The sequence below is a fragment of the Ictidomys tridecemlineatus genome, chromosome 2 (assembly GCF_052094955.1).
Source record: "Ictidomys tridecemlineatus isolate mIctTri1 chromosome 2, mIctTri1.hap1, whole genome shotgun sequence".
NCBI classification, from domain to species: domain Eukaryota; kingdom Metazoa; phylum Chordata; class Mammalia; order Rodentia; family Sciuridae; genus Ictidomys; species Ictidomys tridecemlineatus.
In genome coordinates this window covers 9,578,089-9,599,943 of record NC_135478.1, presented here as the reverse complement: position 1 = coordinate 9,599,943, position 21,855 = coordinate 9,578,089, and the positions used below count along the sequence as shown (strand labels likewise).

At 53.0% G+C, this 21,855-nt stretch overlaps 4 protein-coding genes across 8 annotated transcripts in view; 1 reads left to right on the top strand and 3 right to left on the bottom strand.

The window, feature by feature from the left end:
- Nucleotides 1-4,736, bottom strand: part of Mast1 (microtubule associated serine/threonine kinase 1) — a 29,234-nt gene extending 24,498 nt beyond the window's left edge. Inside the window, exons 1-2 of one of the 2 annotated variants that reach the window (XM_078036823.1) lie at nucleotides 4,591-4,736; nucleotides 845-876 (exon numbers count right to left, since the gene is read on the bottom strand). In XM_078036823.1, the coding sequence (XP_077892949.1) occupies nucleotides 845-876; nucleotides 4,591-4,629 (71 nt within the window). In that variant the 5' untranslated portion in view covers nucleotides 4,630-4,736. Of the gene's footprint in view, nucleotides 1-844; nucleotides 877-4,536 lie in introns of both variants that reach the window. The other variant, XM_078036816.1, reaches the window with a different exon arrangement.
- Nucleotides 4,737-8,087: 3,351 nt separating this feature from the next.
- On the top strand, nucleotides 8,088-11,780 carry Rtbdn (retbindin). Of its 2 annotated transcripts, none has more exon segments than NM_001282261.1 (6): nucleotides 8,088-8,139; nucleotides 8,761-8,935; nucleotides 9,903-10,062; nucleotides 10,190-10,300; nucleotides 10,945-11,041; nucleotides 11,383-11,780. In NM_001282261.1, coding segments are annotated over 5 exon segments (765 nt in total). In that variant the 5' UTR covers nucleotides 8,088-8,139; nucleotides 8,761-8,766; the 3' UTR covers nucleotides 11,611-11,780.
- A 2,378-nt stretch (nucleotides 11,781-14,158) lies between these two features.
- Rnaseh2a (ribonuclease H2 subunit A) lies at nucleotides 14,159-18,583 on the bottom strand. 2 transcript variants are annotated; one of them, XM_021733897.3, is made up of 8 exons: nucleotides 18,442-18,583; nucleotides 18,133-18,204; nucleotides 17,875-18,001; nucleotides 17,683-17,770; nucleotides 15,946-16,083; nucleotides 15,754-15,841; nucleotides 14,460-14,583; nucleotides 14,159-14,366 (listed from the first exon to the last, which is right to left on the bottom strand). In XM_021733897.3, exons 1-8 carry the CDS (start codon nucleotides 18,566-18,568, stop codon nucleotides 14,231-14,233), a joined length of 900 nt encoding a protein of 299 aa, XP_021589572.1. In that variant the 5' UTR covers nucleotides 18,569-18,583; the 3' UTR covers nucleotides 14,159-14,230. The 2 variants fall into 2 exon arrangements, with proteins under 2 accessions (XP_021589572.1, XP_077893049.1); XM_078036923.1 differs by lacking the exon at nucleotides 18,442-18,583 and adding an exon at nucleotides 18,309-18,393.
- Thsd8 (thrombospondin type 1 domain containing 8) lies at nucleotides 18,520-21,843 on the bottom strand. Of its 2 annotated transcripts, none has more exons than XM_040290388.2 (3): nucleotides 21,554-21,843; nucleotides 19,930-20,138; nucleotides 18,520-18,854 (listed from the first exon to the last, which is right to left on the bottom strand). In XM_040290388.2, the coding sequence occupies exons 1-2, from the start codon at nucleotides 21,699-21,701 to the stop codon at nucleotides 19,936-19,938; spliced, it is 351 nt and encodes a 116-aa protein (XP_040146322.2). In that variant the 5' UTR covers nucleotides 21,702-21,843; the 3' UTR covers nucleotides 18,520-18,854; nucleotides 19,930-19,935. The 2 variants fall into 2 exon arrangements, with proteins under 2 accessions (XP_040146322.2, XP_040146321.2); XM_040290387.2 differs by having other exon boundaries at nucleotides 18,520-18,857; nucleotides 21,554-21,839.
- Nucleotides 21,844-21,855: the final 12 nt, after the last annotated feature.

Here is a 21,855-nt window from a genome sequence, read left to right as displayed (position 1 = left end):
ATATTGGGGGGATCTGAGCTATGATACAAGACCCCCTTTTCTTCTGCCTTTCAGGACACCAGCTCCTGAAGAGGGAGCCCCCAGCCCCTCCAGCCCCTCCACCCTCAGCCGCAGTGACTGAGCACATTAGCCCGTCCAGGAGCACGCGGCATGGGAGTGGGGGGAGGCCAGGCTGCGGCTATTGTTCTGAGGGTGCCAAGCCCCCACCCTCCCCTTCTTTCCCAACACCCACCAGGCTGGCAAAGCCCGTAGCACCAGTAGACAAAGGCTCTGCAACCCCCACCCGGCCAACCCCTCCCCCTGCGGCCATCTATCCAGTTTGCAGTCCCCCTGCTCCCGACCCGCACCGCCCAAATTGAATCCCATCCCGGCGGGAAGGCGAAGCGCGGACACCTCTGGCGCAGCTGGACAGGGAGCTGCATCCCGGGCCCCGCCCTGCTGCAGCAGCCTAATGGGCGGCTTTACGCTGAGGGCCGGGACAAGGTCTGGGGGTTCGGGGGTCTACCTCTTGGTGCGGCGGAACATACTGCCGCCGGGGAAGGAGGGCATCGAGAAATTGGAAAGCGCGGTCCAGAGAGAGTCAGACATGACCCGGCGGCGGCGACATGGTGGCAGGTGCGGCAGCAGCAGCGGCGGCGGCGCGGGGAGCGAGCGCGTGGGGCGGAGGCTGGAGCCGCAGCGGCCAGGGGAGGGCGGGGGAGGGGAGGGCCCTGCGGCTGCAGCCGGTCGGGAGGGGGCGCTGCTGTGTGTCCGCGCGCCCCGCCCCGCCTGCGCGCGCGCCTGGCGCCCCCACCCGGGCCGAAGAAAGGGCAGCCAGAATAGTGCGTCTCTTTCCAAGGCTCACCTGCTGCTTTTCCGGGGCAAGGGCAAATCCTTCTGGAAAGGAAAGGGGCAAAAAGATGGAGGTCAGCGTGGACCTGTAGCCACTACTCACAAGGCCACTGAGCAAGCCCAAGGAACAGAAGTAACGTGGAATCGTCTCGTCAGCATCTTCACCTTCATCCTTGGCCATGCATTGAGAAGAGTGTCCCAGGGTGACTTTTCTCCTGATCCCCAAGGACCAACACAGGGTCAAGTACAGAAGGGCCCTATATAGGGCTGCTGGGTTGGCATCTCAGTGCATGTTTGTGCAAGTGAAGCAGAAGTCTTTATTCGAAAAATACTTTGCAAACTTACACTAGCTAGGTGTGAGAGACAGCGGTGAATGGGGAAAAAAAAATCTGTCCTTTAAGGGTAGCATTTAGAGGGACAAGCAGACACCAAATAAGATTAATGTTAAAGCAAAATAAATAACTTTAGACAATGTGTTATGAATAGAACTAGACAGAGTAATCTAATGTAATATAATGGACACGACTTGAAGGGAGCACATGGCCAGAGGGGGTATCTCCGGAGAGATAACTTTTTAAAGTTGGTCTGAAATATAAGAGCCAGCCATAGGGGGATCAGCAGAGAGAGAATAGTAGGTGGTGGGAACTGCAAGGGCAAAGGCCTGAAGGCAGGAATGAGCTTAGCATGCTCAAGCCTGAGATGCTGAATGAATGAATGACGCCTCTGCAGTGAGAGTCACGGAAGTGGGGGTGGTAGATAGTTAGGGTGGCTCAAAACAGACTTGAAATGAGAATCTGGTGGTGGCCAAGGGATCCTTTTTGATGACAATGGTAGTCATTGCTGGCTATTAACTTTATGTATCCACATTCGAAGAAGTTCTTTTTTCTATTTTTCTAGCACTTAGGAAATCACTGCAGAGATCAGAAGTTACAGAGTCCCTGCACTTTTTAAGGACAGCCACGGGGATAAGGAACTTCGGTTTCCAGCCAGTTCTGTATCCAAAGGCTGATATGGAGTGATTTGGGTTGGGTAGGGCTGCAGGTGGAAAGATTTGGGTGAGAGTTTCAAAGGGTCTTTTGAGCTGAAAATGTAGCTGTTGTAGAGCCCATGCCTGTGAAGGAGGTCCTGGATTCCATACCCAGCTCAGGGCTGGGGAGGAGGTGTTGAAAAAATGTTTTAGTGGGCTGGGGATGTGGCTCAAGCAGTAGCTCTTGCCTGGCATGTGTGCGGCCAGGGTTCGATCCTCAGCACCACATACAAACAAAGATGTTGTGTCTGCTGAAAACTAAAAAATAAATATTAAAAAAAAGTTTGAGGGGACTTCAGGGGGAGGGGGTTGTATATTCTAGACCCTTCTGAGGATTTCTGTAAAAAAGAAAACCTGAGTCCAAAAATCCATTTTGCCTTTTGTGACCTTGGCATGTGGTCTACATTGTCCCCAAGAGTTTCTTCTGTCAGATGACACAGGTGCCTGTGCTTAGCATAGTGACTAGCACATATTATGTACTCAATAAAAATTCAATCAAAAGAACAGGAGTTATGGATAGACATGCTGCATGACAGAGAATTAGTCAGAAGGTCTTCCCACTCCCATGAACTAAGGACAGATATATGCATGGGATCAAAGGGCAGGCAGCCTTGCTATCCCCAGCCATGAATGACTAGAAATCCAGACCCAGTTTTCCCTCTGGCTTGAATGACTCGCTGCCTAGACCTGGGGGACTAAAGCTGCTGGTCCTGCAATGGCCCAGGCAAAATCAAGACCTGGATTTTCTGGCCACGGAGCTCAGGGACAGACCTGGTTAACTTGATCTTGGAAGGTAAGCCCCTGGGAGATCTTTACCACCCGAAAAAGTCCTCAAACCCAGCCTCATCTGCTAGCGCCCGCAAACATTCTAGAGCCAAAGAAAGGGCAAACTGGAGCTGCGGAATTCAGATCTTTGTCGTCAATGAAGACAGAGTTGCAAAGTCGCTTTGCGGAGCGGATGCTGCTTCTCCCTGAGATTAATGAATGGATGGCGCTATGGACGAGGGAGGCATACGAACTCGCGAAGCTGTTTGTAAGTCTGATCCCAACACACTCAGCAGACCTTTGGGCGCTCAGCGGTGGTGGGACATCCTAAGAAGGTGCACCCGTGAGTGTGAGTGTATCCAGGCACCGAAATAGTTAACTCTACCAGATGGAATAAGGAGGGGGCAGCCTTCCAGCGAGGGTCGGGTCGTCAGACCAAGTGCACGTGTGGGTTGGGTGGGTGGGTGAGTGGAAGGATGCAGGGCTGGGGGAGGGGTCTTGCGCGGGAAACAGAAGTCCCGCGTGGAGCTGAGCCAATGGAAGTCAGAGCCGGCTCCGAGGGCGGGGACATACCACATGCAGGCCCCGCCCCTTTCCTCCCTTTTCCGAGGGACCCGACGGCGCCGACCCAGCTTCGCTGCTGCTGCAGTTGATCTAACTTTGCGGCAGCTCCCTCCCTTTTCTCAGAACCTATTTTCCTAACCTAGCCCTGGAAGGAGGATGGAACCTGTGAAGAGGATTTTTGAGAGGCCTAGGCTCCAGATCTGGCCATTTGAGCTCACTTTGAAAGCAAATCAACTTTCCAACCTGTCTGGCTTCACTATCACCCAGACACCCGGGAAGTTCTTTCTGCCTTCTAATTTTCACTTTTCCTGCCACATTGACTGATCAGCTCTCTTTGGTCTCCGACCTTGGGAATGATGGACAACTCCCAGGTGAAGACTTGAATCTTCCCCTTGTTCCCCTAAGGTCCAGACTGAGATGGAACTTGAGTCTGGACCATACTTGGCTTTATCTAAATTCAAGAGTAGCAATCGTGAGGCTGATCTCCAAGAAGGCTCAGAAGGGCCAGACCCCAAGGTTTTGCCTTGGAGCAATGTTAAGGAACCACACTCACATCAAACCTCCCTATTAACCCCTCAGAAGCACAAGCCCAAGACAAGAGCAGAGGATCCTTCTCAGCTTCAGAATCCCTACCTACATTTGAAGTGGGAGCTCCTGACATCTGGATTTGCCCGCGCCATCCCTTCAACTCCACAACCCTCAGTGTCCCACTCCGCGCAGTGGACCCACGCCTCCTGCGCCTGCGCAGCCTGGAGACCAGCATCCTCTAAGGCTGCAAGGAGCTAAAAATCGCTCCCGCCCACCTACAAGCTGGGCTGGACTTGAGGATCTCGGTCGTGGGGAGGGGTGTTGTAGTGGAGGTTGGTGGAATGAAGAGTGGTGATGCTGCCTAGGTGCTGGTCCAATTAGGGCAGTAGGAAGAATCCTGGTGGCCACATAGGTCCATTGAGGGTGTGGGTCCCACGCCTCCGAAAGGGCTCCTGAGGTGGTGAGGGGCGAGGCCACTGCATAAACATGTTTACGGCTGCTGCAGCGCCGGTGGCCCCGAGGGGCGCGAGCCCTGGGGCAATAACTTTGCTAGAAGCCCCCACATTCCCAGACTGGCTAGACTCCAGGACGATGACTTCGACCCCATGCCCCTCCCCCGCCCGCGGTCCAGGTGCCCCTCCGGCCGGCCTCGAGGGGGAGCGCGAGGCTTCACCCCTTCCATCAGCTCCCTGGATCTCCGGGCGGCGCCTGAGGGGCGGGTCCCCAGCGCAGCGGGACGCGCGGCCACCGCGTTCCCTGCTGGTAGCTTCCCGAGGCGGTGGGAGGGGGTGCCCGGTCAACCCAGGCGCAAGTTCTCCTACCTGACCCCGCCCCAGGGCGCCGACCCCTTCCCCTCGACCCGGGCTGCCGAGTACCTGCAGCCTCCGGCGGCGGATCAGGCCCGAATCGTCCATGGCGGCGGCGGCGGCTTCGGCCCCGGGGAGGGAGGAGGGAGGCGGCGGCGGCGGCGGGAGGAGGGAGGAGGGAGGGAGAAGCCGCGGGGACCACGGCGGCGGCGGTGGCTGAGGGGGGGTGGCGGGGGCGGAGCGAAGTGGGGCGGGCCCGCGCCGTCACTGCGTCTGGGCGCCCGAGCCTGGCCTCGGCCACCGCTGCCCGCGTTGGGAGGAGGAAGGGGCGGAGGGGGAGGTGGAGCCTCCAGATGTCCCCAAGGGAGCCTTGCTACCGAGAGACCCCCATAGAGACACCCCAAGAGAGAGACATTCTCATGCAGGGAACACCCCAAGGGAGGCATTCTCTCTGAGATGTATTTCCTCTGCGGACATCCCCCGCCCCCCGAGATTCCCTCGGGGAGACATTCCCACGGGGAGTTAGTGTCTGCGGGGATGCCCTCGCCAATCAAGAACAGTCCCTCACCCTGAAAATCAATCCTAAGAGAGCTGTTGTCTGAAAGGTGATGCTTCATCTCAAAGCGCATCCCTTCCCGAAGAGGATCCCATGGGTGACATCATGTGAGAACTCTGGGGAGGATATCCCCAATGAGAGCCCCCTGAAAGCCATATTCTCTATGGGAAATTGTCCCTATCCATGAGATACTCACATCCAAGACATTCACATCCAAGAAATACATTCTTACAGAGTGACATTTTCACTAAGGAGACTCATCCTTGCGGGAGATGTCCCCACAAAAAAAGGGGCATCTATACCCCCTTTCCCCGCCTCTCCCAGGCAGACTTTCCTCATGGACCCTGCGGTGTCTCTAGCGTCCCTTCCCTCACGGTCAGGATTAAGGAGTCAGGCCAGGTCGGGCTATATTTATAAGAGCGATTATCTAGTACTTGGGGAGGGGGGCTGTTGAGGAGATTTTCACTCCCGTCCCCTGGTGTCCACACAGCTGAGGCCAAACAGGCCATGCTTACTGGGGCTGGAGAGGAGAGTGTCTAAATCCTCCCCACTCCAAGTTTTGGCAGTGGGCACAGACTGGAGAATGTCAACCTGTAACTGGTCCCAAGGTCCTGGAGGGCACGGCCGTCGGGCGAGAGCGACCCCTGCCGGACAACGGGGAAGACAGCGAAGTCTGGGTCTGGGTGTTTCCCCAGAGCTTGTCTCCTCATCTCCGAGCTTTGACCTGCATTATTTGTCTCTACCTCTCGGTTAGTCGGCACGTTTGTGCAGCCATCTCTCCGAGTTCGAGTTCACTTGCTTGCATCTGTCTTTGTCTGTGGCCTGGACTCTGCTCACGTCCGCGTCCGCAGGAGCTCTCCGTGGTGCTGGTCTCATGCGCATTCCTGTCCGCGGTGCTGAAATCCGAGCTCAGAGTGGGGAACTGAGGTCAGGGAAGAGGAAGGGGTGTGGAGGGTCTGGCAGGAGGCACAGTCCAAAGAGTGGATAGATCTGGCCCACAAATAGCTCCATTCACCTTGAAACTAGCCAGGGAAGGCTAGGTCCTGCAGGTCTTGTTGATGAGGCCTCCAGGACATCATCAAATGAGACTCGTGGTGTCTACTGACACTCTACTCAACACTTGAGTGTTGAAAACCTAATGTGTGTCAGACAGTATTTTTGAATCTGGGAATATAGATGAAAAAACCCTGCCTTACTCTGAGGTGAGAAGGAGACAGATTTGTAACTGTGGTCATTGCTCACAGAAATACATACATGCACCCTGCAAACACACAGGAGCACAAACATACAAACACACACCCAACAAAACAGACCCACACACAACACACATAGACACACATGCACATACTACAAACACTCTCAGCTAATACAGACACATGTGAATATACTCTGCAAACACATAACACACCTATAAATATTCTCAGCACTCACACACACACACACACACACACACAAAAGTGCGTATTTCCATGCACTCTGCACACATACACCACAAACACAGACCTACACATTCTGCATACACAGAAACACATACTCAGTTAGCACAGACTCATATAAAAAAACATATATGGGCTTGGGATGTGGCTCAAGTGGTAGCGCATTCACCTGGCATGCGTGAGGCACTGGGTTCAATCCTCAGCACCACATAAAAATAAAATAAAGATATTGTGTCCACCTAAAACTAAAAAATAAACATTAAAAAAACATATGTACACATTTGCAAACATGCACTCAGCAGACACAGATGCACACAAACATACACACATAAATTCACACTCTGCAAACATACAAACATTCTTGGGAAACAGATATACACACACTCATCAAATGCAAGCAACACATTCAAGTACACTCACACAATTCCAAAACTAAGGGATACCCAGTGCACAAACTCTCATCCAACAGACAGACACATTATTCTCCTAACATAACACACACATACATACACACACACGTGTGCATGCACGTTACAGGGCTATATTCCCTGTCTAACTCTCCCATTAAGATGTTAACTCTAGGAAGGCTGAGATTTTCATTTTGTGTTCACTGCTGCATCCCCAGGACGAAGCACACAGTAAGTGCTCAATAAAGGGTTTGTCATTGGGTGCAATGGTGCAAACCTGCATCCCAGCTCCTCAGGAGGTTGAGACATAAGAATCACATTTGAGGTCAGCCTCAGCAACTTAGCAAGACCCTGTCTCAAGATTTTATTGAGATTTAAGGGCTGGGAATGTAGCTCAGCAATAGAGCACTTGCCTAGCATATGTGAGGGCATGAGTTGAATTCTCAGCACTGAAAAAAAAAATTTAAGTGTTGGGGATGTAGCTCAGGGGTAGGTCACCCTGGGTTCATCTCCAGCACCAGCAAAATAAATAAATGAATAAATGAGTGAATTAAGAGAATGTTCCCAAGGAATGCACATTTACAGAAACTGCAGGAGCATACACAAGCACACACAAGCACACACACACATTTTCAGATACAGACACACACTCTGTTCAGTATGACAACATTGCCTTGTTCATGTATGACCAAAGTTCATGGTCGGCAACCTTTCTCCACTAATTTACCCACAACACTTTCCCAAGGACGCCTCCCTCTACACCCCTCTACATTCTTTCTCCCACATTTGCTAGGACGCTTATCCTCAATGGCACATGCTTGACTTGGGATATACACAAACCTCCTTACCCAGATTCTGAACACACACACACACACGCTCAACCACGAGACACACAAATACGCACCCACGCACATACACACAATTGAGGCTTACAGGTGCACTGAACACACACAGTCCGCACAAACGCACTCTCATCTCTCTCACACACAGACACTGTCCCAAACATATAGATACAGAGCTTATGTCACAAACTCAAATAAGGGCAGAGCACGGGTACATGCATACATTCGTCTGGTTCAGGGCTTTCAGCTAAAGTGGGGGCGGGACTGTGGGAGGTCCTGCCCCTGTGCAGGCCACGCCCCTTTCAGCAGTCACTGTTTCCTGGACTTGATCCTGAGGTGTCTCAGCAACTCCTAGGTCCCAGTCTTGCTGCTAACAGGTGAGGGGCAGGGTGGCAGGGAGACAGGAAGGGACTAGACTTGTGTCCACTTGCCCTAAGCTTTCCCTGCCTTGGAGTTTGGGGACTCTAGCGGCAGAACCCCAGCCTTGCCACAGATAAGCTTGGTGCCGAAGACCGGCCCTGGGCAGCAGCACCTAAGCTGATTGTGAGCCGAGGGAAGGTGACCGTGAGAGGGGTCAGCGGAAGGGCAGGAGGAGGCTGAACAGAAGAGAAGGAAGAATGACTGGGCAGGAGAGGGCTGGAAGGGCTGGGGGTGTCCTCTTGCCTCGGAGGAAAGTGGGGGTGGCTGAGGGTCAACAGGATGGCAGATATGCTGGATGCATTTTAAGCTGGTGGGGAGGTGGCACTTGGCCTTGGAGGGATGCAAAGGGTATGGGTCTGATGGAAGGGACTTCTGGGTCAGAGACAGGACCTGACCCCCACCAGCCCCTCTCATTATTTGAAGGTCCTTCCTCGATCTTTACCCAGCCTCCTGAATAGCTGCCCATCCCCCATGCTGCCTGGCACTGCTTCCTGGGTGTGCATCTGAGGGTGCCACTCTGAGGTCCTAGAAGGTGATGGCCAAACTCACCCCTTCACCTCAACTGATTCTTCTCTCAGGTGGACATGGCCTGCAGGAGCCACATCCAGCCCAGTGACCTGGCCTGCACCATGCAACTGGCCCTGGCATGGATCATATTGGGGGCTTGCGGAGGGAGCCACCAATTCCAAGCTAGGTCCCAGGGACACCTTGGGCTTGCATCGAATCTGGGCACAAACCAAGTGCAACTGGCAGGTGAGCACCTCAGACCATGCCTAATCCCCAACACCCAGGAGCCCCTCTCCACCAGAGCAATGCCAGAATTTTCTTAAGAGCATAGGGTGACTTTAAGGGTGCTAGCTGGTGTTAGTGATGAAGAATGGTGGTTGAGAGAACAGACTCTAGGTGTTAGACCACCTGGGTTCAAATCCCAAATCTGCCAGTTCATGGCTGTGTGACCCTGGTCACTTCAGTTAACCTCTCTGGGCTTCACATGGACCACTAAAATGGAAGAGGGTGTCAGATCTACAGAACTACCTTATAGAAGTGATGTGAAGGTTAAGCATGTGAGCATTTGTATCACTTCAGTCATATGACAAATAATAAACTGATTCTTGTACGTGATATATGATCATTTCTACTTGAAGCTTCATGTACATCCCAAGAGAAGTTATCTTTTTTTAAAATTTTATTTTTAGTATTTATTTTTAAATTGTAGTTGAACACAATACCTTTATTTTATTTATTTATTTTTATGTTTAAGTTTCTTCCTTCCTTCCCTCCCTCCCTTCTTTCTTTCCTCCTTTTCTTTCTTTCTCCTTCCTTCCTCCCTCCCTCCTTCTTTCTTTCTTTCTTTCTTTCCTACCTTCCTCCTCCTTCCTTCCTTCCTTCCTTCCTCCCTCCCTCCCTCTCTCTCTTTCTTTCTTTCCTTTCTCTCTCTCTCTCCTTCCTTCCTTCCTTCCTTTCCTTTCTTCTTTCCCAGGGATTGAACTCAGGGGCACTCAACCACTGAGCCACATTCCCAGCCCTATTTTGTATTTTATACAGAGACAGGATTTCACTGAGTTGCACAGCACTTCGCCATTGCTGAGGCTGGCTTTGAACTCGCGATCCTCCTGCCTCAGCCTCCTGAGCCTCTGGGATTAGAGGCGTCCACCATGGTCTCCGCCTATTAAATTTTATGTTTAGGAGAAGTGATGCAATCCTGGTCTTCTCCGTTTAGGGGATCTTCAGGCCTCAGGTCCCCAACCTTACATGATGATCCAAGACCCTGACTCACAGGCGTTCCCGCTGCCAGAACCTTGTTGTCCTTCAGAGATGGACACCCCAGAGACATCAGGCCCTGGGATCTTCCCACCGCGCTGCGGGACGCCGAGCTCCGGGTGAGTGCCGCGTCCCCTAGCGTTTCCTCGTGAACTCTGCCTAGATGCCCCTGCCGAGGCCAGATCCCACCCCTCTTCCGCCGCGCGCATCCTGCCCCATCCCCTTCCTGTCTCTCCCAATGTCCAGATGCGAATCCTTCCTGGGACACCTCCAACGCGCGCTCCGCAATCGCTTCCACCTGCTGCTGTTGGGGGTACGCCAGGCGCCGCCGCTCTGCGAGGAGCTCTGCCAGAACTGGTAGGAGAGGCGGGGCATTGGGGGCGTGGCCTATTGTTTTGGCGGGATATAGGACCAGGTTGGTGTGTCTTGGGTTTGGAGAGGCATGATCCGCCCCTAACTGGACCAAAGTCTAAAGGATGAGGCCTAGTGCTTAGAGTCAGGCAGAAAGAGGCTAAGCCTGTGGCTTCTCTGGTTTTTAAGATGGCTATGGGTCATGGCCTCTGATGGACCTGGAGTTTTTTAGGGGCAGTACCTCCTGATTGAAAAGGATGGGAACTAGAGGGGCTGGCTGGAGCAGAGGGTCTGAGGTCTGCAGAGATGAAGGCAGTTGAAACATGGCTCTGGTATGGTGCACAGAAAGATGATAAACTATGGGACCAGGCCGTTGGGGATGCAGCTCGGGCAGGGCGCTTACTTAGCAATGGCAGGTTCCTGGGTTCAGTCCCCAGTATAGCTAAATAGATAAAGGAGGTTCATTAGAAAAATAAATAATAAAGGAAGGAAGGCAGTGGTCGGGGGGATGAGGCATTAGGGGCGAGGTCCAAAGAGGCAGGGTCTGGATCTGAGCGCGGTGCCTGGATAGGCCGAGGCTTGGAGCGCGCAACATTACTAGCTGCGGCTGCGAAGCCTTGACCCACCTTCTCTGCACACATCGCCTCCAGGTTCGCCACCTGCGAAGCTGATATTACTTGTGGTCGGACTTGGCTGTGGCCCTCAGGAAAGAGAAGCTGCGAGGGTCGCTGCCGCACTTACGGGCAGGTGAGCGAGAGGCAGAGGGCCTCTCTGCGGTCCTACCTTAATGTGCCTAGATCCTGGAGTCCGGACTGGCCTTTGCAAGGACCCTGCTCCCACCCTTCCCCCTTTTCAGCCTCCCCTCCATACTGGGATGTGCCCATGGCCTCCCAAGAGCCCAGACTCTGGGCTGGCCAGCAGACCGCCCTGGAGGAGTCAGAGACCCACTTACCCACTCCAAGGTTCCCACGAACCCCACCTCAAGGAAACGTCCAGATCGGCCTTCCCCAAAGTCTCGCCTCTGACCACACCGCCCCCAGCAGATCTGGACTCCGCTCACTCAAGCGCCCACGCCACTTTCTTCCTAGACTTTTGCTGACGGAGTGGATCTTTGTCGCTCGGTTCTGGGTCACATCCTGCCGGTGGCAGCCCCTGGCTCCCGTCATTGCCTCAACATCTCCATCTCATTATTGCCGCGTCCTAGACCCGGCCGTTGGGCCCGAGAAACTATCTCCCAGCGCTCCCGCCGCCGTGGCACCGGGATCCTGGACGCTGGGGGCAGCGGGAGTGGCAGTGGAAGCGGCAGCGGCCCCTAGCGGGCGCCCGGCCTTCAACAAAAGAGGCCCCCTCCCTGCCTTCTAATACCCAGAGTCCTGTCCCTCCTTCCCTGGGGCTCCCAGAAGGGTCCCCCTTCAGGTTATCCGAGAAACGAAACGACCCAACTCCAACTAATTTTACCTCTCCTGAAATAAAGCTTCCCGCTAGAGCACGTGGTACGGCTCCTTCTTGGGGAAACAGAGAATGGCCTCAAAGTGACAGGATTTTTTTTGTGTGTGTACTGGGGATTGAACTCAGGGGCAATTAACCACTAAGCCACATCCCCAGCTCCCGCCTCTTTTTTGTGTTTTCTTTATAGACAGAGTATCTCTGAGTTGCTGAGGGCCTTGCTAACTTGGCTGAGGCTGGCTTTGAACTAGGATCCTCCTGCGTCGGCCTTCTTAGCTGTTGGGATTACAGGCGTGTGCCACCGCTCCTGGCATGTGCCCAAATTCTAATCCTCAGGACCTACAGCTAGCAGCTGATTGACACTAGAGTGTAACTGACAACAGACTCTATCTTGGATTGCTGTTACAACTCAGAATACCCAGGTGTCACGGATGGGCATAGGAGGGCACAAGAGGAGCTGACAAGGACAGGAGGTGTGCCCTCCACTGTGTGCTGCCAGGCCTGCCAAGAAGCCCCCTGACATTTATGGACAAGACTGATTCATGGTCTTCCCTTCTGAGCACGCAGACCCGACAGTGTCTGGCAATCCCCTCCTCCACATCCCAGGTCCTGCCTAGGGAGAGGAACTAGACACAGGTTAGGATTTCTGCAGTGAACATCACTCCCTGCCCCAGGATTGAACCCAGGGGTGCTTAACCACTCTACCCTTTTTAAATTTTCTTAGTTGTAGATGAACACAATACCTTTATTTTTATGTGTTCTGAGGATCAAACCCGATACCTCATCTGCGCTAGTCGAGCACTACCACTGAGCCACATCCCCAGCCCTTTTATTTTTCAGAAAAGGTCTCATTAAGTTGCTGAGGGTATTGCTAAACTGCTGAGGCTGGCCTCAAACTTTCAATCCTCCTGGCTCAGCCTCTGAGTCACTGGGATTACAGACACACTCTGCCACAACCAGCCGTGAACATTACTCCTATCCCCAGGCCCTAGGAGAACCCATTTCCCCACCTGTTAAAAAAGGGAGGAATGTTCCTTTCAGATGTTCGCCAGAGCGAGGTTAGCAGAGGCCTACTGTGTGCCAGGTGATACACTTAAGACACTGCAGGCCTGTTCCCTGTCCTCAGGGAAGACTAGAGTAACAAACAGAAGTGTCCCATTGGGGGATAGCACGCAGGCCTCTTTCAGCTGAGAGTCAAATTCAGTTGAAAGTGCCAAGACAAAACAGTGGCGCCAGTGCAGTAGCTCTGGAGGCCAGGATGAGGATGGCAAATTCGAGGCCAGCCTCAACAACTTCATGAGACTGTCTCAAAAAGTCTATGAATGTAACTCAGTGGTGAGGTGCCCCTGGGTTCAAACCCCAGTGCCAAAAACACTGGTAGGCTTCAGGAATAGCTATCTATATCCTGGTGCTTAAATGATGGTCTTCCTGCTCTCCTCTGGACAGGATCTCTTCCTAGTAGGCTAAGATAGACTATGCCGTGCGCCATTAGCCTCTTTTGGGTTATGGATTGGTGCCTGATGTTGGGGTTTGGTTCCACCTGAACCCATGAACCGGGAATGGGCAAGGAGCAGCTCCCTCCAAAGCACAATCAGGAGCTGGAACTGGGAGAGGGGGAGAGAATGCTGGTTATGGAGCCAAGATGCAGCAGCTACAGACTGCTGGGAATGACCTTGGCCTTACAGTACATCCACACAGCCACTCTACATGCTGCCCAGCCTTTTGTTTTACCACTGGGTTATAATCCCCAATCCTTTTTACTTTTTGAGACAGGGTCTTGCTGTTGCCTAGGCTAGCCTTGAAATGGGATCCACCTGCCTCAGCCTCGGGTAGTGGGGCCACCGGTGAGCTGCATCAGACTGAGGCATACATTTTCTGGTGCTGGAGATTGAACGCAGGGTGCTTTACCACTGAGCTCACCCCCAGCCATTTTTATTTGAGACAGGTTCTTGCTAAATTGCTGAGGCTGGCCTCCAACTTGTGATCCTCCTGCCTCCCAAATCCCTGGGATTATAGGCAGGCACCACTGTGCCCAGTTGGTGCTGCATTTTTTCTCCCTTGGCAGTGCCGTCCATCTGTTTCTACCAACATCACCACACAGCTGAGTGAGGTACTGGGCGCCAATGTGGGAGGTCACTAGGTGAGAGGAAGTTTTCAGCTGTACCTGCAGTCCCCTTCAAGAAACATACTTATGCAGAAACACACTTACACAGCACAGGACTTTTGGTCCTGGTAATCAAAGAAAGGGTCTTGTGTGTGCTGGGCAGGCTCTGCTCTCTACCACTGCTACCCCCCAGTCCCAGGGCAGGGCTGTATTTTAAAAATCAAATCAGTCCAACACTACCCAAAAGGCAGCAGCTGCATCGGGCTGCTGAAGTCACTCCCATACCACTTCTGGCCCCAAGGACAACCCCTCCATTTGCTTGTCCTTCAACAACTTTAATCCTCCTTGGTGAGGGGAGGCAGGCCTGGGGAGGAAGGAGGCTCCTCCTACAGGGCAGTGGCTGGTTCTAGGCCCCGCTCCTGGAAGTATCTGTGGGGGGCACGGGGGCGGGCTCGGGAGCCTTTGTTGAAGTAGGCGGTGATCCTCTCAGGTCCTTCCAGGTCCTGTGCTGGGGAGTCCTCCCTGTGCAGGGAGAGAGTGACATGACCACTTCCGGGATGGGGCCTGGCCCTCCCACTCACCCTCCTATAGCACCCACCCTCCTATAGCACCCACCACAAAACATCTGCCGCCTCCTTTTCCAGGATGGTCTGGGCTGTGCTCCAACTGAACCGAACGAACTGGGGGAAGCCGAACACCGGTTCCACGTGTTTCTTCAACCATGCTTTTGTCTTGGGATCTGGGGGTGGGACAGGCAATGACAGCAGTCCCCAAGTCTCAAGGTAACACCCAAGCTCCAGGTCCACTCACCTTTGACTTCCTCCTGAGTGCTTGGGGCATTTTGTGCCTCAGGCCCTTGGCACAGGCAGGTCCTTCCCTCCCATTCTGGGCCTGGCTGAGCAGTGCTGAGACTGCCTCTGAGACAGCCTCTGACCTCCAAGGACAACAATGGAACACCCATTCTCTCCAGGGCAGCAGCTCAGCGGGGCCTTGAGATGTTTGACTTACTGCCCCAGGGCTCAGCCCTGCCTGGCAAGTACCAGGCACCCTGACTTCCAATCACCTGAGGGGCTCTGCTCCCCACCCAGCTTCAAAAGGACTGGAGCCATCCTTGAACCCAACTACCAAACCCTCACTGTATCTTTGTTTGCACTGCAGGGATAAAAGCCCTGCCTGTGAATGCGGGGCAAGTGCTTTACCTGAGCTACGACCAGCTCCGCCACTGAATCCTCACACCTGCCCTTGATGCATGCATGAAGTTTGCAGGAAGGTGTGTATGAGACTGTTTTCATTGTATAACGAGGACACGGAGCCCCGTGGTGCAGAGAACAGCACAGATCACAGATATAAACTGAGGCCACAGGATTGAGCCAGGACCCCCATTCCTGCCTCCTTCCCCTTAACAAGCAGATACCTTTGGTCTCAGCCCCCGCCCTTTTTTTTGGAGGGGTAGTGGCAGGTACTGGGGATTGAACCCAGGGGCACTTAACCACTGAACCACATCGCTAGCGCCCCCTTTTTTGAGACAGGGTCTTACAAAGTTGCTTAGGGCCTCGCTAAGTTGTTGAGGTTGGCTTGAACTTTTGATCTTCCTGCCTCACTCTCCCAAGTCCCTGGGATCATAGGTGTGCGTCACCACGCCCTGCTCAGTCGCTCACTCTCTGGGGCTCCAGACAGCAAAATGAGGGAGGGGAGGAGAGAGCCTATGAGCTAGAATCCAGTTGCCACTCACTGGCCACGAGGCCCTGATCAGATGTACAGTGTCTGGGGTTCAGCCTCTTCTGCTATGGAGCAGAGCGGCCAGAACGTTTCAGAAACCTTCAGCAGTGTGCTCGACATGTCAGTGTTCACCACCACAGTGGGGGGTCTCCGGGCAGCTGCAGAGCAGGCCTGACTGCCATCTGCTCACCATTAGGGTAGCCGGAGCCATAATCAGCATCCAGGTCCTGCAGGTCCTCCACAAACTGCCAGTTCTTCACTGCCTGGTCTCGAGCCACCTGCAGGCAGGACAGAAACTTGGAATCTCCTTCCCCCAGGGGAGCCAAGGCTGGTCCCTCCCAGAGAGATGCCAGAAATCATCCACGGTCAGTGGGGGACTGACCTTGGCACAGATGCTGGCAGCGCTGACCACAGGGTAGAGGGCATCTGCTTTGGCCTTGACTGTCACGTCAATTCCAGGAAAGCGCTGCTGCAACCGCTCCTGGTATGTCTCTGGCAGCCCCACTGTGTCCACGAACACCTATCATGGTGACAGAAATGTTCTCATTCAACAAACAGCTGGAAAAACAACTGTGCAAAGGATCCAACCTCTCAGCCATTGTACTTGCTGTTTTCAATTCCCACAATCATTTTCTTTTTTTTTCCTCAGGGAGCTGGGAATGGAACCTCGGTCCTAACACATGCCAGGAAAGTGCTCTACCACTGAGCCCTTTTCCCAGACTGACATTGACTTTTATTAAATGTAAAAGGTATTTTGTTGGTGCTAGGGATGCAGTTCAGTGGAAGAGTGCTTGCCTAGAATGCACAAAGACCTGGGTTCCATCCTCAGCAACCCTACACACACACACACACACACACACACACACACAAAAGGCTTTGCCTGATCATGCTGCAGACACTGCACACTTATTAAGCACCTAGTGCATGCCAGATGCTGTCGTACATAGTAAGGACATGGCAGCAAACAAACTACAGAAAAATCTCAGCCTTTGTTGGGTGAAAATCTTGTTGAGGGCAAAGACAAAAACCAGGATAAGTACAGAACAGGAAAAAGTTTAAAGGGGTTATAATTTTAAATACTGACAAGGAAGATCTAAAGTGGTGATATTTGAATAGAGACTTGAAGGAAGTGAGGAAATAAACCATGTGGAGATCTGGGAAAGAGTGTTCCAGGAGGAGGAAAGAGCCAGTGCAAAGGCCCTGAGGTTGAACCATGTGGATGTTGCTGAACAACTGATTGGAGGCTCCATGGTTGAAGCATAGAAGTGAGGTCAAGGAGCTGATGGTTCAAGTGGTGCCTCTATGGAAATTATCATTTTCAGAAATCATATTTACTTTTTGTGTACCAGCTGACCATCTGTTTCTCCAGATTAAGCCTTGAAACCCTAAGTATAGCATCACCACCAGCTCTGCATTCAGGGTTGGGGCCTCAGCCACTTCCTCAGCAAAGTCTGCCTGCTACATTTCCTGTGTCAGAGTTATTTCCCCTGGTAATTCTCACAAAGCCTACGGTCTTTGACTCAGAGCAATTGATGCAATGCTGACTTATGTTTTTCTCTGATAATTTAATCTCATTCTCCCCCACTTGACTCAATTTTCCTGATTTAATTTCCACTGTGATCATAAAATTAAATGTCATGATTTACATTTCACAAAGACAACCGTCTGCTGTGTGGGGAACAGATTGGAGAGGAAGGGGATGAAGGTGGGGGAATCAGGGAGGAAGCAGGGCAGATTTCCAGGTTGCAGAGGGTACACCGGGCTAGGACAGAAGCTGTGGGAAGATGGACAGACGTGGGACTCGTTCTAGACCTTTAGAATAGGGGTTCAGGTTAGACAGGAATGGAGCACACACTTAGGTCAGGAACAGAAGCAGGGATTCAGTGGCAGCAATGAATATGCCTGAGGCACTGCTGATGATCTGATGTTGAATCTGTCCACTGCACATTCTTTTTTCTTAAAACAATTATAATCTCTTTATTTTCTTGATGTTGGGGATTGAACTCAAGGCCCTGCACATACTCTTACCACTGAGCTCTATCCCCAAGCCACACTGCACTTGGTAACCTCCATTTCATCCAAAGATGATTAAATAGAGGCAACCCAACAGTCAGCTCACCTGGGTGACTCTCACACCCTGGTCCAATGCATACTGTATTAGTCCAGCAGCTGTATCATGGGACAGGGCGTTCAGGTTGTATTTGACCCTGCAGTGGTGGGTAGAGCTCAGTTAAACCCAGTCCAGCCACAGGGCCCACCTAGGCCATGCTGGCCTACCCCTCCACCCCAGCCCCTCTGAAGCACCCCTCACCGCCCAAGCATGCTGGTAGAGATGAGGTTTGGAGATAGCACGTCCAGAGCCCAGCCCACAAAGTCTCCGTTCTCCTCCATTTTGGCAAAGAGCTTGTCCCGATCGCTCTCCGACATGGTCTTTGAGTCTGGGAGGAGAGTTGGAGAAAAGGGGGGCAACTTGTTCTCCCAGTTCCTGCTCTTCCCCTAGATTTCTCACCTGCCCCCCCCCCCGCACATGCCCAGGAACCCCGTCCTCATAAGTGTATTTCAGGCTCACCTGCCACTTTCATAGCCTCCAGATCTGCCAGGCGGGACAAGGGGCAATAACAGATGGCGTAGACCATGGGCCCTGGGGAGGAGAAATGTCAAGATTTCTGGGAACAAGGGTCCAACTAGTGAGTCCGTGTCAGCCACCAGCCCTCTTCCATCACCACTGCTTTGTTCAGTGCCCACCGATGCCATGGTCCTCCCACTATAACTCATGGTCATCACGCTTCCCCAGGTTGGATGCAATCCCGACTCAGGTTCCAGGGCGACTGTCTTTCCCTTGCTACGCCCCTCCCCTTCCCTGGCCCTAGGGACGCACCAAGCACAGGGCCCCGACCCGCTTCATCAACGCCGAGAACGCATGACTCCTTGCGGCACACGGCGGGCACTGGCGAGCTCAAGCGACAGCGGCCTGTATTGTCTTTCTCCAACTCGCTGAAATCCATACCCCCTCAGCGGCCGCCGCCAGCTGCAAGAAGGAGCGCTGCAGGCGCTGGCCTTGGCGCGCGATTGCCGTGGGCTCCACAGCAGCGCTGGATCCTGACCAATCAGCGCGCGGGACACGCCCCCGACGCTCCCGCCGGCGCGGACGTTTACGCATGCAGCGCCGACGCCGCTGCCGAGCAGCCTCCTGGGAATTGTAGTCCCCACGGGAGGCAACGGAGGGTGTGCTTTGCACCAGGTCACTTTCCGAGCTCCGTCCCGGGGTCTCTTGTGCCTTGCTCGTGGACGCTGCTGAAAAAAGAGGAAAGTAAAGGGGAAACTGAGGCGCAGCTCAGTTGACTCTGTTTTGGGGCAAAGAAGGCCAAATATCATTCCCAGTCCGTTGCTCTCCGCACCACTGGGCCCTTATTCTCATGGTTCCTGCCCTTATATACGCATTCTGAAAACTGTGTTTTCTGCACAATGTATTCCCATTGTTTCTCTGTCAGGCCTTCCAAGTTGGAGTCCCTAAACTCCCACTTTCGGCCGTTAACTTGTATCCCCCCTGCCACCAGGATCTCTGCCTCCTACTCTTATTAGGGCCAAGCCTCCCCTACTCCTAATGGAGATCCACAACAGCAGATTCCTGCTTATAGAGTCTCAGGCCTCCTCAACCCATCACCCTCCTTTCTTCTGCTCTCCCATCCCAGGCCCCTCTGCCACTCCTGCCGCACCTCTCCTGCTATCCCTTGGACTCTGTAGGGTTCATGTCCTCTGCCTGTGGGTTCCCGCTCATCGGAGCCATGCGCCTCCATCAATTTCCTAGTTTTCCCCATCTCCCCTATCCCTCCAGTGCACACTACCTTTTTGTTTTCTTCCTGGACATCAGGGAGGGCTTTTGTTGTTGTTGTTGTTTATTGTAGATGGACACAATTACCTTTATTTATTTATCTTTATGTGGTGCTGAGGATTAGACCCAGGGCCTCACACATTGCTAGGCAAGAACTCAACCACTGAGCCACATCCCCAGCCCTATTCCTATTGTGTATTTTCTTTAGAGGCAGGGTCTCACTGAGTTGTTTAGTGCCTCGCTTTGGCTGAGGCTGGCTTTGAACTCCCAATCCTCCTGCCTCAGCCTTCCAAGTTGCTGGGATTACCGGGTGCACCACCCCACCTGGAGGCTCTTGACTCAGAGGTCTTGACTCAGCTCGCCCGACTCTACTGGCCTCAAGACTCAGATTTAGGGCCCCAGTTATCTCCTTCCTCTTACTAGCCTCACACCCTCTACAAGCACCTCCCTTTCTCTTTCCCTCCCCTCCTTTGGGACCCATGGCCTTGCCAGTTGCTTCTGCCCCTGCCTGCCTCCTCTATGCCAGTCTCTCACCTGGGTTCAGGGCCTCCAGTTGCAGTTGATTGGCTTGCAGGATGGACAGTCCCTTTGCCTGCAGGGCCTCGCCTGGACCAGGTTCTCTCGATCCATGAACACCATGGGATCTGGAGCTGTGCCCAGCACCTCGCGGCTGCGTTCTTGTTTGCCCAGGTTGCAGAAACAGTGCCACTTTCCCCAGGGGCCCAGGATCGAATCCTCCAAGACTAAAGATAGGGATGAAGACTCAGGTAGGGGTGCCTCCAGGAAGGCACAAAGATAATTATACTAACAAACAACGGCTCATATTTGCTAGGCAGTTTGCCAGGCTCTGCCTGTATGCCTTTAGCCTTCCCATTAGTCCCAGGTGAGAAAACTGAGACCTAGAGATTCATTCCCCCAAGGTCACACATCTGGTGAGCCCAGAGGGTCTGCAAACTGACATCTCTGACCTGTGCCAGCTTGCCCAGTGGGAGTATAGACACCCCTTGGTGCCTGCCATCCGAAGTTGAGAAGTTGACTCCTGTCCTCAGAGGCTTGATCATAGGCTTATATAACAGGCACAATGCCACCTTACCAGCAGGGCTGACAGGTGGTAAATTAAATGACATAATTGACATAATGAAGGTACTTAAAGCCCCTGATGAAGAACCAAAATAATTATCATGATCACTTTGAAAGAAGCTATAAATAGTGGGGCAGTGGAACATGCCAGCAATCTCAGCCACTCAGAAGGCTGAGACAGGAAAATTGCAAGTTTGAGGCCAGCTTCAGCAACTTAGCCAGGCCCTAAGCAATTTAGCAAAACCCTGTCTCAAAATAAAAAGGCTGTGGATGTATGGATGTAGCTCAGTGGTAAAGCATCCCTGGATTCAATCCTGTCCTTCCCCACAACCAAAAGAAAAAAAAAAAAAAGAGAGATATGTAACTTTTTATGTGGTGGCGGTGGAGTGCTGGGATGGAACACAGGGTCTTAGGGTCTGAGATACCCCCTAAACTCTAACTTATTAAGATGTCCTTTACCACATTGTTTTGGCATGCTAGGCAAGTCTTCTGCGCTGAACTAAGGCCCACACTCCTACAACAGTCTTTACTGTTTTTTTTTTTTTTTTTTTTTTTTTTTCTGTGCCACTATGAAGCAGGCCTTACCCCAACTCCCAGCTCTCAGAGCTTGACACTCATGCCCTAGCTTGCCCGGTCTCTGCGACATCACATTCCCCCTTTCCTTTCCTCCAATAGGCTTTTTAGCCTTGGCACTTTCTGTTCCCTTTGCCTGAGACACTGTCTCCCCAAATCTGTGCTTTTCGTGCTTTTGTTTATCATTCTGGCTGCGTTGGTTGCCAATTTTTTTTTTCTGTATTCCTCCATCTTTGCCCTTCCTAGCACCTATCCATGAGTTCATGGATGTGCCCGTCTTCATGTTTATCGCCTAACTAGGCCCGATCTTCCTGTGAACTGCTTTCAGGCAGTGTTCACTTCACTTTACAGAAAACTGGGCCTCGGAGAAAAGTAACCAGCCCCAGGGGAGCTGGCAGAGCGGAGCCGGGCGAAGATTTGAAAGCCATGGAGGGGGAGAGTCTGTTTGCAGCCAACTGGAGAAGTAGGGCCATGGGGCACTGTCATACCCGCCGCCTGTGATTACCCTTTTGATGCTGCTGCCGCAGCAGCTCCCAGGTGTCACCTTCTCCCTTGTCGCCGAAGTACTGGTAGTCGGGGGAGAGCTGGACAGCTGTTGTCCGAACCAGGAGTATCAGAGGCAACAGCACCAAGGCCGGCTGGTGCCGGGCCATGCCGGACGCCAACCGTCTCCAGCGCGTTCCGGGACCCAGCCACGCGACTAGTTTGCGGCTCACGCACTACCCCACAAGCTAGCGCAGTGGTGGCGGCGGGCGGCCGAACTGTCCCCTTCACCGCGCAGGCGCAAGGCCCAGCCGCGCCGCTCCC